Source organism: Podarcis melisellensis, assembly GCF_964234715.1.
Source record: "Podarcis melisellensis genome assembly, chromosome: 17".
In the NCBI taxonomy this organism is placed as follows: domain Eukaryota; kingdom Metazoa; phylum Chordata; class Lepidosauria; order Squamata; family Lacertidae; genus Podarcis; species Podarcis melisellensis.
The window spans coordinates 39239637-39251975 of NC_138534.1; the positions used below are offsets into that span (position 1 = coordinate 39239637).

The following is a 12339-nucleotide window of genomic DNA, read 5'->3' on the forward strand; positions in this document are numbered from 1 at the left end:
GACAGAGATTGTGCCATCATTTAAGTAACAGGAACAGCCAAACAATTAACCAGATGAAAAGATAAAATATGTCTGTGGGTGTGTTAGTGTATGCATCTCTTATCCATCCATCCACCCACCTATTTAGCTTTATTTTTCAGATCGGGTTGCTGAATGTAAGAGTGATCTCAACGCTTCTCTTGAAAATAAGGTAAGAAATACCGTGGTTGAAATGTGCTTTACAGTATGATATGAAAGTGGAGTCTGTACATGTGAATTCATGGTAGCTGAGAATTTTCTGTGTGTTTTTAACTTCAAATGTATATATAATAGATGGATGCACTTTGGTGATTCAAAACCTTTCCTCTTAAAGATTATATGTACGCTAATAAAAGTAGAATAGGATCTTCTAATGCCACGTTGTTGTACTCTAAAATCATAACCAGTTAAAAATTCTTACCCATTATCATTCTGTGTTGCCTGCGATTCTGTCTCCTTTCAGTATGGGCAGTTCTCTAGACTTAAAGGTGCCCTTTAAGGACCCCTGACCCCTTAACTAAGGACCCCTGACCCCTTAACTAAGTCCAGTCGCGAACAACTCTGGGGTTGCGGTCAGCTAGTATTTGTTGAAGCTGTTTGCATTGCTTTATATAATTTGAAAGTTCAATATTGCTCTTGAAGAAGAAACCTGTGTTTCATAATAGACTGAGCTGTAATAAATCCTATTAGTAGGCATTTTGGGGAACTAATTAATTCTGTTACTTCTTTCTGGTCTCACATCTAGGTGTCTGTCCCCCGTCCCTCCTACTTTTTTACTTCTGTATTGATTTTCTTATTGAAAGGAGAGGCAGGTGACACATTCCATTCCAGCTTCCATTCTTAGTGGCAGCTTTATCTGAACAGATCCATGCCTAACTTACTCGGATAGATTATTTGAGAGCGAATCTATGTGATAGTTTGTGTCGGGATGGGTGTTAATACTTATCTGGAAGTATCTGTACAAGTCTTCCCATTTACCAAATTAAAAATTAGTTTTGTGACTCCCAAGCAAAAAAAAAAAAAAAAAAGGTTAGAATTTTAGAGTTGGAAAGGAGCCCTGAGGATTATCTAATACAACTCCTGGCAATGCAGGAATCTCAACTGGATCATGAATGACAGATCGCCATCCAACCACTGCTTAAACCCCTGCTCTGTGGCCTTCGTTATATGTGATTGTTTTATACCTCTTGGTGTTTCTTCAGATACGTTCAAATACAGATACAGATACAGAATTAGTTGCCATACAGGAGACCCAGCAGCGGTGTTTGAAAGACTGGAGTTTTGCAGAACATTTTCAACCACACCTTCTCTTCCAGGTATTTTTAGTTGCTTTTTCTTCATTATGTAGAGGGGGGAACAGAAAAGGATATCGAGCATTTCATTTCTATACCCCTGCTTCAGGTGTAAAGCTGACGAGTGATGTTTCTTAAGCATTTGCATTTAGCAACCCTTTTAAATCTTAATTGCACGCCTGTCACCAAAGCTGGGTAAATGGTCTTTGTATTCTGTTTTATCTTGGATATCATCATAGGCATCACTTGTTGGGAAGAGTAGAGGTGTCATTTACTGTACCCACCTGTTAGAGGGGGATTTTTCACTGGTGGCAGATGACAGAGACTGTGACACCATGGGACCGGTGTAAAACCAAACCAAATAAAGACTTAATTTCAAAACAACAAACAGTAAAGCTTGTGGGTGTTTTTCTGCAGGCAGAGTTCAAACTGCAGCTTTTCTCCTTTGTAGCCATGGCCAGCTGCACCCAATCAGCCCAGAGCTTACAGAAACTGTTCTTAAAGGTACAAACATGTTTCTGTGCAGAATGATTCTTTCCCAGCACCACCTTTACTTCTATGAGTGTCCTTTCCCTTGATACAAAAAATAGGTCACACAGGACTTAGTAAAAGAGATGTTCCTTCTCTTATTTACATATGAAAAACTTGCATATGAAAACCTTTTTATGGGCAGAGGAAGAGTTACTCTTCCATCATAGCTCTTCTGAAATAAAATATATTTGCGTACACATGATACAATCAACCTGTCACAGAGCCTGTATATTAACTAAGATAGAGCTGGTGTCATCAGCGTGTTAATGACACTGGACCCTAAATCTCCTAATGCCAGTTCCAATTCCTTTATAGAGATATTAAACAACATTGGAAATAAGAATAGTGCCCTGTGGCACAACTGCTAGTGGGAGACATGCTAGTGGCACAACTGCTAGTGGGTAGACATGTAATCTTCCAATAGTATTTTCTGAACTGAACCCTGTAGGTAGGAATGGAACCTTCAGGTTGCCCTGGGCAAGATAAAACAACTAACAAATTCAATAAACGAAATCAATAATAGCCACAGCAACACCTTCCCACCAAGCCATGGAAACTGTGCAGGAGGATAAACTACTCAATGGTATTGAAAACTGCCACAAGCAAAAAGATTACACTTTCCCTGTCCCTCTCCTGATGGTGGTCACCATCTGGGCAATCAATGTCTAGTATTAGTTACAAAAAACATTACATTAAATATGCTATAAATATGTTTTTTATGTTAAAACTGTTCCCCCCGAATGCCGCTTTCCCCATTGCCAGTCACTTACAGAAGTTGAGTTATGTTTTCCTTTCGTTCTCAGGTTCTTCACAATGCAATCCAACATTACAAATGCATTGATTCTTATTATCACACTCAAGATAACTCCTTGCTGATAGTCCTTCATAATCCTATGAACCAACGTTGCCAGTTTGAAGAGTCCTGGAATGTTGCGTTGCATTCTGACGTTGGGTTCAGGTGAGGGGTTCTTCAGGCAATGCCTCCAAATATCCCAGATGCCATAGGTATGGAATACAGCATGAAAAGGAGATGATGGTGATTCATGATGAGAATGGCAAGTGCAAGCAAGTGTAAACGGGTGCACATTGTTGCAAAAAACCCACCCCAAACAATATGGAATAGGTGGTGAGGGACCTGGAATGAAACATAGTACAGAGTTTGATGAATATGTTGACCCAGTGGGTGGCAGCTGTGAAAAAGGCAAATTCCACATTAAGGAACATGAGGAAAGGGATTGAAAATAAAGTTGCCAATGCCATAAAGCCATTATATGGTGTGACTACTCTTGGATCACAGTATTGTTCTGCTTAAAAGGTAAAGGGACCCCTGACCATTGGGTCCAGTCCTGACCGACTCTGGGGTTGCGGCGCTCATCTCGCTTTTTTGGCCGAGGGAGCCAGCATACAGCTTCCTGGTCATGTGGCCAGCATGACTAAGCCGCTTCTGGCGAACCAGAGCAGTGCATGGAAACGCCATTTACCTTCCCGCCTGAGCAGTACCTATATATCTACTTGCACTTTGACGTGCTTTCAAACTGCTAGGTTGGCAGGAGCAGGGACTGAGCAACGGGAGCTCACCCTGTCGTGGGGATTTGAACCGCCTACCTTCTGATCGGCAAGTCCTAGGCTCTGTGGTTTAACCCACAGCACCACCCGCTTGTTCTGTTTACCACACCTCAAAAAAGGATATTGCAGAGTTGGAAAACATTCAGTATGGGGTAATCCAAATGATCAAGGAACAGAAGCAACTCCCTGATGTGGAAAGGTTGCAGCATTTGAGGCTTTGTGCTCTTAAGAGTGAGAATTAATGTCCTTAACTGAAAGCAATGGTGGACAAGTGAGGAAGGAAGAGGATAGCTCAGTCTGCCCTGTGCAGATGCATGGCTGACCAGCTGCCATTGTCTATGCTAGCATCTCATGTTTACATACAGCACACATCTAGCTAGTAAGCAGTTGCACACTTGCACAGTGCTGATTGAAACTCCAAAAAGTCAAGCATGCAAGTTCCCTTTCTGTCACCCCATAGCATCCAGCAGTTTCCAGAGGTGAACCATTTCGGCAGCTGCTGTGCTGATCCGATTTGCATAATTGTTTTTTTCTAATAATCCACAGAATTAATAATGCAGAAATATTTTTAAACATAAAATGCAATGTAAACTATTTAAGGGTTTTAATTATTTCATATGAGAAGGCAAAGATTCTTAATCACTGTGTTTTCTTATCGATAATAGTAGAAATTCTTTTTCCCAGGAATTATCTGGAATTGGTGGCTGCTTCCATAGATGAATGGATAGTAAGAGAAGAAGTAAAATATCAGGAAGAAAAAATGGCAAAAGAACTGGAAGCTCTTAGGTTAGCTAAAGAGTTAGCAGAAAAAGCACCTGTCGAAGTCAAGTCCCCACCTACTGGCAAAAAGGGTGCTGCGCAGAAGAAGTCCAAATGTAAGTTTACTACATATGCCTACTCAGAGGTAAGTTCAGTGGGCCAGGTAAGCATGTGTAACAAGACTGCAGTCTTAGCCATGTTCTTATTCAGAAAACAACTTGCAAACTCTAGGCATGAATGGAAGCATGCAGCAAATTATATAAGCCAGCTCCATTTACCTGTGTTAGGGAATTGCCCACCCAAAGGCCTTGTTTTGGGTGCCATAGAAGGCTTTGTTCAAGCCTACCTGCAGCAAGGGAGGATCATTTTCAAAAGGGCCACAGCTGGGGGGACAGGAAAGGATGAACCCCTCTTGCTGCAATTAGGCTTGGAAATAAACCTTGGTTTGCTTGCAATAGAAGGGTTTTCTCCAAGCCTAATTGTTTGGAGACTGTGATGGGACGATGAGCTGCTTGTGCGTAAAATGCAAGTCCCTCAGAGTTTGATCAGGCTTTCAAACCTCTGCCTGTGACGGAGCCCCTCCAGCATGGCTGCGTCAATCACTAGTAGAATCCGAAAGTGGCTGCTTTCGGAAACGTTTCCAACATAAAAGCTCCTTAACGGAAACACGTCGTCTGGCCTCTCGGCGTGACAGTTTCCGTCGAGGTGTGGGTGTCCCTATAGGAGGTCCTGAGACCTCCCCACTGGTTTCGCTTGAAGCGTCTCTGAGCCATCCCTCCGACTCACTTTCCCTTGGAGTTCTTGCTCGCCCTCTACTGGTTCCCTCTTCCGCTGCTACTGCTCTCTCACCCTCAGTGAGCCTTTGCGCCTCCGGCGCTTTAGATGTCAGTTCCCTGACATCCACCTCCCCTCCAGGGCCCCCTTCACCCCCTCCCGTCTCCTCTCCTCCTGGCGGTGAGGAGGTAAAACCCTTGAAAGAACCTCCCTCATCTTCCGACGTCGCGAACACTTCCTTCCACTTGTTGCTGTTCCTACTCTCTAGGTACTCTTCGTCATCAGAGTCCACTCCCTCTTCCAACTCCGACTCCGCGAACCCTTCCATTTCCTCTTCCTCATCGGTGGTGCCGAAATACTCCCTCCTAAACCTTGCTATCGGCTGAGGTTTCCTCGGGAACCTTTGATGGAACGTTTCTGTTAAAACCTCGTCATTGACTTCCTGCGCACTTACCCAGGTGTTTTCTGACTCCGGTTCCCCTTCCCACGCCACTAAATACTCCACCTGATTTCCCTTCCACCTGGAATCGAGGATTTCCGCTACATGGTTGCGGCGTTCCCTCTCTTCCAAGGCTGGTCCCCTGACGTGCTCCCCTTCACCTCCTCCCCTGTATGGTGACAGTAACGACCTGTGGAACACTGGGTGCAATTTCATGTGATTGGGTAATCGGAGTTTGAAAGCTACCGGGTTGACCTGCTGAATCACCTCAAAGGGTCCCAATCTTCTGGGCCTCAGTTTCTTACAACCCCCTTTGAACGGCAACCCTTGGGTTGACAACCACACTTGATCCCCCACCCTTATGGTTTCACCTTCCCTTCTGTTCTTGTCTGCCTGCTTCTTATATTGTGCCTTAGCCCTTTCTAAGTTGAGCTGGAGCTGCTGATGGATGGCTTCCATCTCTTCTACAAAATGTTCAGCCGCTGGGACGCTCCATCTCTCCCCTCCTTCCCCTGGAAATGCCCTGGGGTGACACCCGTAATTAGCCAAAAAGGGACTCATCCCTGTGGACACATTCTCCGCATTATTGTAGGCAAATTCTGCCAACGCCAACTTTTCGACCCAATCGTTCTCTCTGTCATTGACATAACACCTAAGATATTGTTGAAGAATGCCATTTGCCCTTTCCGCCTGCCCGTTGGTTTCAGGGTGCCGGGCAGTTGAAAAATTGACTTCCACGTGTAACAAGCTCATGAGCTTCCTCCAGAACCTGGAAGTAAATTGTTTGCCTCGATCTGAGATCACCCTCGAGGGAGCCCCGTGCAACCTAAAGATATGTTCCACAAACAACTTCGCCGTTTCTTCCGCTGTGACTGCATGTGAGCATGCTACAAAGTGGCACATCTTAGTTAACAGGTCTACTACTACCATGATGGCTGTTTTCCCCTTGGACCTTGGCAGATCCGTCATAAAATCTATTGATATCGCTTCCCAAGGCCGTTCTGGTGTGGGTAAAGGTTCTAATAACCCTGCCGGCGCCCTTCTTTCCCCTTTGGCTCGCTGACATTGGTCACACCCTCTTACATACTCCCTTACATCTTCCCTCACCTTAGGCCACCAAAATTCCCTGGTAACCAACCACATGGTCTTGTGTTGCCCAAAATGTCCCGCCGTGGGGCTATCATGCAACTGCTTGAGTACTCTCCCCCTCAATTCACCTTCGGGTATATACAGTGCCCCTTTGTAATACAATGCCCCATTTCTTTCCTCAAAACCTCCGGGGCTCTCGCCCTCCCCCCTGAGACCTCTGAGCTTATCCTGGGCATATTCATCATTTTCCGTTTCCTCCACCAGTTCTCGTTGCCCCACCATCGCCGCCCCACACACCCAGCGGTCCTCCGGGATGACATGTCTCTCTTCGATCACCCCCTCCCCTTCCCAATATTCTGGTTTGCGTGAGAGCGCGTCCACCCTGACGTTTTCTGGGCCTGGCACATAACAAATCTCAAAGTTAAATTTGGAGAATTCCTGTGCCCATCTCACTTGTCGTTGGTTGAGCACTCGAGCTGTTCTCCAATACTCTAAATTTTTGTGGTCGGTGCACACTTGCACCTTGTGTTGTGCCCCAATTAATAAATGTCTCCACCTCCGGAATGCTTCGTGAATGGCAAGTAGTTCCCTGTCATACACCGTGTAATTCCTCTCGGACTTATTCAGCTTCCGCGAGAAGAAGGCACACGGTCTCCACTCCGACGCACTCCTCCCCGGTTGAAGAAGGACCGCCCCTACCGCCCGGTCGGATGCATCTGTTTCCACTCTCATGGGTTTTCGTAAATCCACATGCAGAAGTTGTTCTTCCGAGGCGAAAGCCCTTTTCAGTTCTTCAAAGGCTCGATCCGCCTCTGCCGTCCAAACAAATTTCTTCTTGCTGCTGAGACAGTCGGTGATGGGCGCCGTCAAGTGGGCAAAGTTCTTGATGAACTTCCGATAAAAGTTCCCAAATCCCAAGAATCTTTGCACGTCCTTCTTGGTCTTCGGTGTCTTCCATTCCAGTACCGCTTGGACCTTGCCTGGATCCATGGCCAATCCCTTGTCTGACAAGCGGTACCCCAGGAATTCCACCTCCTTGGTATGAAACTGGCACTTCTCCAGTTTCACCCACAGCTGGTTGGCTTGCAGCCTGCCCAACACTTCTCGAACGTCCCTCACATGCTGTTCCTCATTTTCCGAATACACCAACACGTCGTCTAAAAAGGCCACACAATTCTTGTAGAGCAAAGGTCCCAGAACGTGGTTTATAAAAGCTTGAAAACACGCGGAGCCCCCTTGTAGACCGAAGGGCATAACGAGGTATTCAAAGGCTCCCAACGGGGTAAACATGGTGGTCTTCCATTCATCTCCCTTCCTTATGCGTATCAGATTGTACGCCCCCCGCAGGTCCAGTTTTGTAAAAATCTTTCCCTTCCTTACTCTGGTCAAAATGTCATCAATTCGGGGCATAGGGAAAGCCAGGGGCTCCGACACTGCATTGAGGGCCCTGAAGTCACACACCAGTCTCGGTTTGTCTGTGTTCTTTTTGTCCACAAAAAACACTGGGCTGCCCCCCACCGCTCGGGACTCTCTGATGAAACCTCGCTTCAAGTTTTTGTCAATGAACTCCCTCAGCTCCTGCATCTCCCTGTCTGACATGGCGTACAGCTTGCCTACTGGGAGTTGGGCCCCTGGGAGTAGGTTGATTTGACAGTCAAAGGGTCTATGCGGTGGCAGTTTGTCTGCTTCCCTTTCGCTGAATACGTTGCTCAGATCTGCGTATTGCGGGGGCACCTTCCCTTTGTCCATCACTTCCATCCCCGCTAGGGTGACTCTGTCTCCTCCCGAAACCTTCCCCTCCTTGCAGTGTTCTAGGCAATGCGCTGACCCAAAGGAGACCACCCTCTGATGCCAGCCCACTAGCGGATCGTGTAGCGCCAGCCAGCTCATCCCCAAAATGATGGGCGCTCCTCCCAGGATGGCCACATTAAACGCTATCTGTTCGGTGTGCCTTGCCACTCTCATTATCATCGGGACAGTCTGTTGGCTAACTTCTCCCCCCAACAGCTCTCTGCCGTCAATCGTAGTCACCTGCAAGGGGTTACTTAAAGGGATAGTCTGTATCTGGTGCTCAGCTGCAAACTCCTTACTCATGAAATTACAGGAGCTGCCTGAATCCAAAAGCGCCTTGACCTTTAGTGGGTGTCCGTTTGGCAGTTCTAGTAACACCTCTATCACTAAAGCGGGTCTGGGGGGTTCTGGCATGGGCACTTTCATTGCTCTTTGGCCTGGCTGCTGTGCCCCAACGGTGGCAGCCAGGCGTTGGCTTTTACTTGCTCCTTGCCTTCCTCTTCCTTTCCCCCAACAGCTCCTGCCATCCCTTGCCATTCCTTTCTTTGTGGGCAAACTCTGGCAAAGTGCCCTGGCTGTTGGCAGAGATAACATCTCTTGGCGCTCTTTCCCTCCTTTTTCCGCCCTTCACTGGGATTTGAAACTGCGCGCGCCCGCGCTGTTCCAACTTCCATCGGCTCTGCCGGCGGGAAAGGTGGCTCTGGAATGTCTGGAATGCGGAACTCCCTCCAACGGTCTCCTTTCCCTTCCCGCTTTTCCATAGCCCTCGCCTCCTGGCGCGCTCCTATGGCCAGCGCAGATTTGGTTAACTGGTCCATAGACTCCGCCCTGGGGCCCCGGGAAAGCTCATCTTTGACGGTTGAAGAAAGCCCCTCTTCGAAAAGCATTTGGATGGGCTCCGCCGATAGGTCCCACCCCAATTTGTGAATCAACATGGTAAATTCAGTCCAGTACTCACGGACAGATCTGCTTCCTTGCTGGCAAGCCATTAACTGCCTTCGCACCACCCCCTGCTCAATATCGCTGGAAAACATCAGGTCCATGGCACGAAAAAACTTCCTCGTGTCCTTTAAGATCTCATTATTCGCTGCCATCAGGGGTCTAACCCAATCTTTCGCCCCGGATTCGAGATGGCCAATCACATACGCCACTCGCGATTCCTTATCGGGGAAGTCATCAAACTGCAAGTTTAGAGCGTATTGCATCTCTGTTCTAAAGGCATGATAGTTCCTGGGATCCCCCCCGAATTTCTGCACCAATCCTGGCACCTTTCTGGCGAGCGGGGTGGTTTTCTCCTTTCCCTTTTCTGCATCCTGAGCCCTCCTCTCCTCAAGCCTCGCCGTTTGCAGCGCCAACTGGATCTCCAACGCCCTGTACCTTTCTTCCAGGCTTGGACCTCCTCCAGCTGCTCCTGCTTCCCCGGTTCCGGCTAGATTGCTCATGATGCTTCTCCCTGCACAAGCTGGCTTTCGGAGACTTTCGGATTGCTGTGATGGGACGATGAGCTGCTTGTGCGTAAAATGCAAGTCCCTCAGAGTTTGATCAGGCTTTCAAACCTCTGCCTGTGACGGAGCCCCTCCAGCATGGCTGCGTCAATCACTAGTAGAATCCGAAAGTGGCTGCTTTCGGAAACGTTTCCAACATAAAAGCTCCTTAACGGAAACACGTCGTCTGGCCTCTCGGCGTGACAGTTTCCGTCGAGGTGTGGGTGTCCCTATAGGAGGTCCTGAGACCTCCCCACTGGTTTCGCTTGAAGCGTCTCTGAGCCATCCCTCCGACTCACTTTCCCTTGGAGTTCTTGCTCGCCCTCTACTGGTTCCCTCTTCCGCTGCTACTGCTCTCTCACCCTCAGTGAGCCTTTGCGCCTCCGGCGCTTTAGATGTCAGTTCCCTGACAGGAGACAGTGGTTGACTTGGATATTGTAGCTGGTGGGGGATGGTTAACCATTCCATCTCTGCAAGAAACTCACCCATCCCCTCCAAATTAGTTTCCAAAATGACTAAAGTCCTCTTTTCAAACCTCATAGCTAGTGAGATTGGAGTATGAGAGAGGGTTTGCTGTGTGATTTGTGAGCGTGTAGTTGCAATATGCGGTGTATGGTGATATGAAGTGTCTTTTGCCCATAGTATGTGACCGATACTTTTCTTGCTGTTATTTCTGCATCTTGGGGGTCTCCCTTTATTGACTCCTACCAGGGCTTGCACACCAGCTCATTATTAAGAAGGAAGACATTTTTCTTTTACAGCTCAAGGAAATTTGGCCCGTGATCTCTATGCTTTAATGTAGCTTACAAATAAATGTTGCCAAGTTAAAATTGATGTCCCTTTAAATGATTATTTTTTTTCAGAGTATAAGGGAGCATATGAGATGATGGAAAGAGATAGAGTAATAGCCAGATTGCTTGTGCCAAATATGGGAATTTGAGCTCTACTTTTTAAGCTTTGGCGTTGCGTTCGTTCTCTCGCTCTTTTAACGAATCTTTCTTGGTAGTTGGTGGTTGCTGTTGCAACATACTTTTGAAGATGCTTTACCTTTATCTCAATTCTCAAAGCTCCTACCAAAAGTAAAGTCGACGTTTCTCCAGAACCTGCAGTTGAGAAAGAAAAAAACATTTTTGTCAGAGATGACTCTCTCAAGGTAACAAAAAAAAGGGAAAATCCTAATCCAAAAATAATTTCATTTGTTCCAAGTGTTTTTATACAGCTAAGGGTGTTTTGTTTTTGTTCCTGTTTTTATTATGCATGTTGTGTTTTTATCTTGTATATTTTTGCTGTGAACCGCCCTGAGATCTTCGGATGAAAGGCGGTATACAAATTAAATAAATGCTTAAATAAATAAAACATACTTATGACAGCAACAGAAGCTGCAGAGTGATAATAGTAATGATTTTTTTTTTGTATAAGCTGTACACACACACTTTCAGTTTGTATTGAAAAGTTTTGGAAACAGATAATTACAGGGCTTTAAATAATATATTAAAAGCACTTAAAATATTGACATTCTTAAAAAGGAGGGAAGGAGGGTTAAACTAAAAGTAATCCAATAGTGACTCAAAAAAAGGTTGAAACGAAAAGTTTTCCATGCGCTGCAAAGTCAAGACCATCATGTTAATTTAGGCGCTGAAGTCTTAATTGTTTGGACAGGCTTGGAAGGAAGAGCAGGAGCGGCTGTTAGAGGAAGAGCGGTTGAAAGAATTAAAAAAAGCCGAGAAGAAGGAGAAACCTGGCAAGAAAAAAGGCCAGAGTAAGGAGCAAGCAGCCTCTGATGAAGGAAAGGCATCCAAAAAGAAAACGAACAAAGAAAAAAAATCGCCGTCCAGATCACCAGAGTCGGCTAAATCACCAGACACTGAAGATCAGGCAAAGCTGGCCGGGCAAACTAAACAAATTACCCCTCCTCAGCCACCCGTGAAAGAATATGAGGTGTGTAACTCCTATTAGGAAGATATTGCCTTTTTTCATATGGTGCCTGTATATCTTGTCTCTCCATGGCAGCCTATCAAAAACTGCTTCTTTTTTGAAGTGTGCAAATACAGTCATACCTCGGGTTAAAGTAGCTTCGGGTTAAATCTTTTCAGGTTCCGTCCTGCGGCAACCCAGAAGTAATGGAATGGGTTACTTCTGGGTTTCGCAGCTTCCGCATGCGCAGATGCTCAAAATGACGTCATGCGCATGGGCATAAGCGGCGAATCACGACCTGCGCACATGCAGACACAGGTTGCGTTCTGCTCAGGGTGCGAACAGGGCTCTGGAACGGATCCCGTTCACATCCAGAGGTACCACTGTATATGAAATCTCTTAATAAACCCCACAAGGTGTTTTTTATTAATATAAAAATATGGCCATATGCAAGAGTCAACAAATACCACTGTATGGAAGCTCTCTGGTTATGTGTAGCTACAGAGGAAGGGAGGACCTTGTTGCTCTGCGTATGGGAGCCATATAGATGATAGCTATATAAAGGGCAGGATTCACACACTTCCTGGGTTTTCAAAATATTTATATTTCATTGCAATAATTTCGATTATAAAGAAATAAATTGATGCAGGAAAAAACCACACACTTCATGAGTCACAAAACA

General features: G+C 46.1%; 1 protein-coding gene across 2 annotated transcripts in view; it reads left to right on the top strand.

The window, feature by feature from the left end:
- The window catches only part of SPAG17 (sperm associated antigen 17), a 75665-nt gene that overhangs the window by 28103 nt on the left and 35223 nt on the right, over positions 1 to 12339 (top strand). For both annotated transcript variants that reach the window (XM_081893606.1, XM_081893607.1), the window contains 6 exons: positions 141 to 190; positions 1221 to 1334; positions 2645 to 2799; positions 4092 to 4282; positions 10811 to 10896; positions 11403 to 11681. In XM_081893606.1, the coding sequence (XP_081749732.1) occupies positions 141 to 190; positions 1221 to 1334; positions 2645 to 2799; positions 4092 to 4282; positions 10811 to 10896; positions 11403 to 11681 (875 nt within the window). The remainder of the gene's footprint in view (positions 1 to 140; positions 191 to 1220; positions 1335 to 2644; positions 2800 to 4091; positions 4283 to 10810; positions 10897 to 11402; positions 11682 to 12339) is intronic.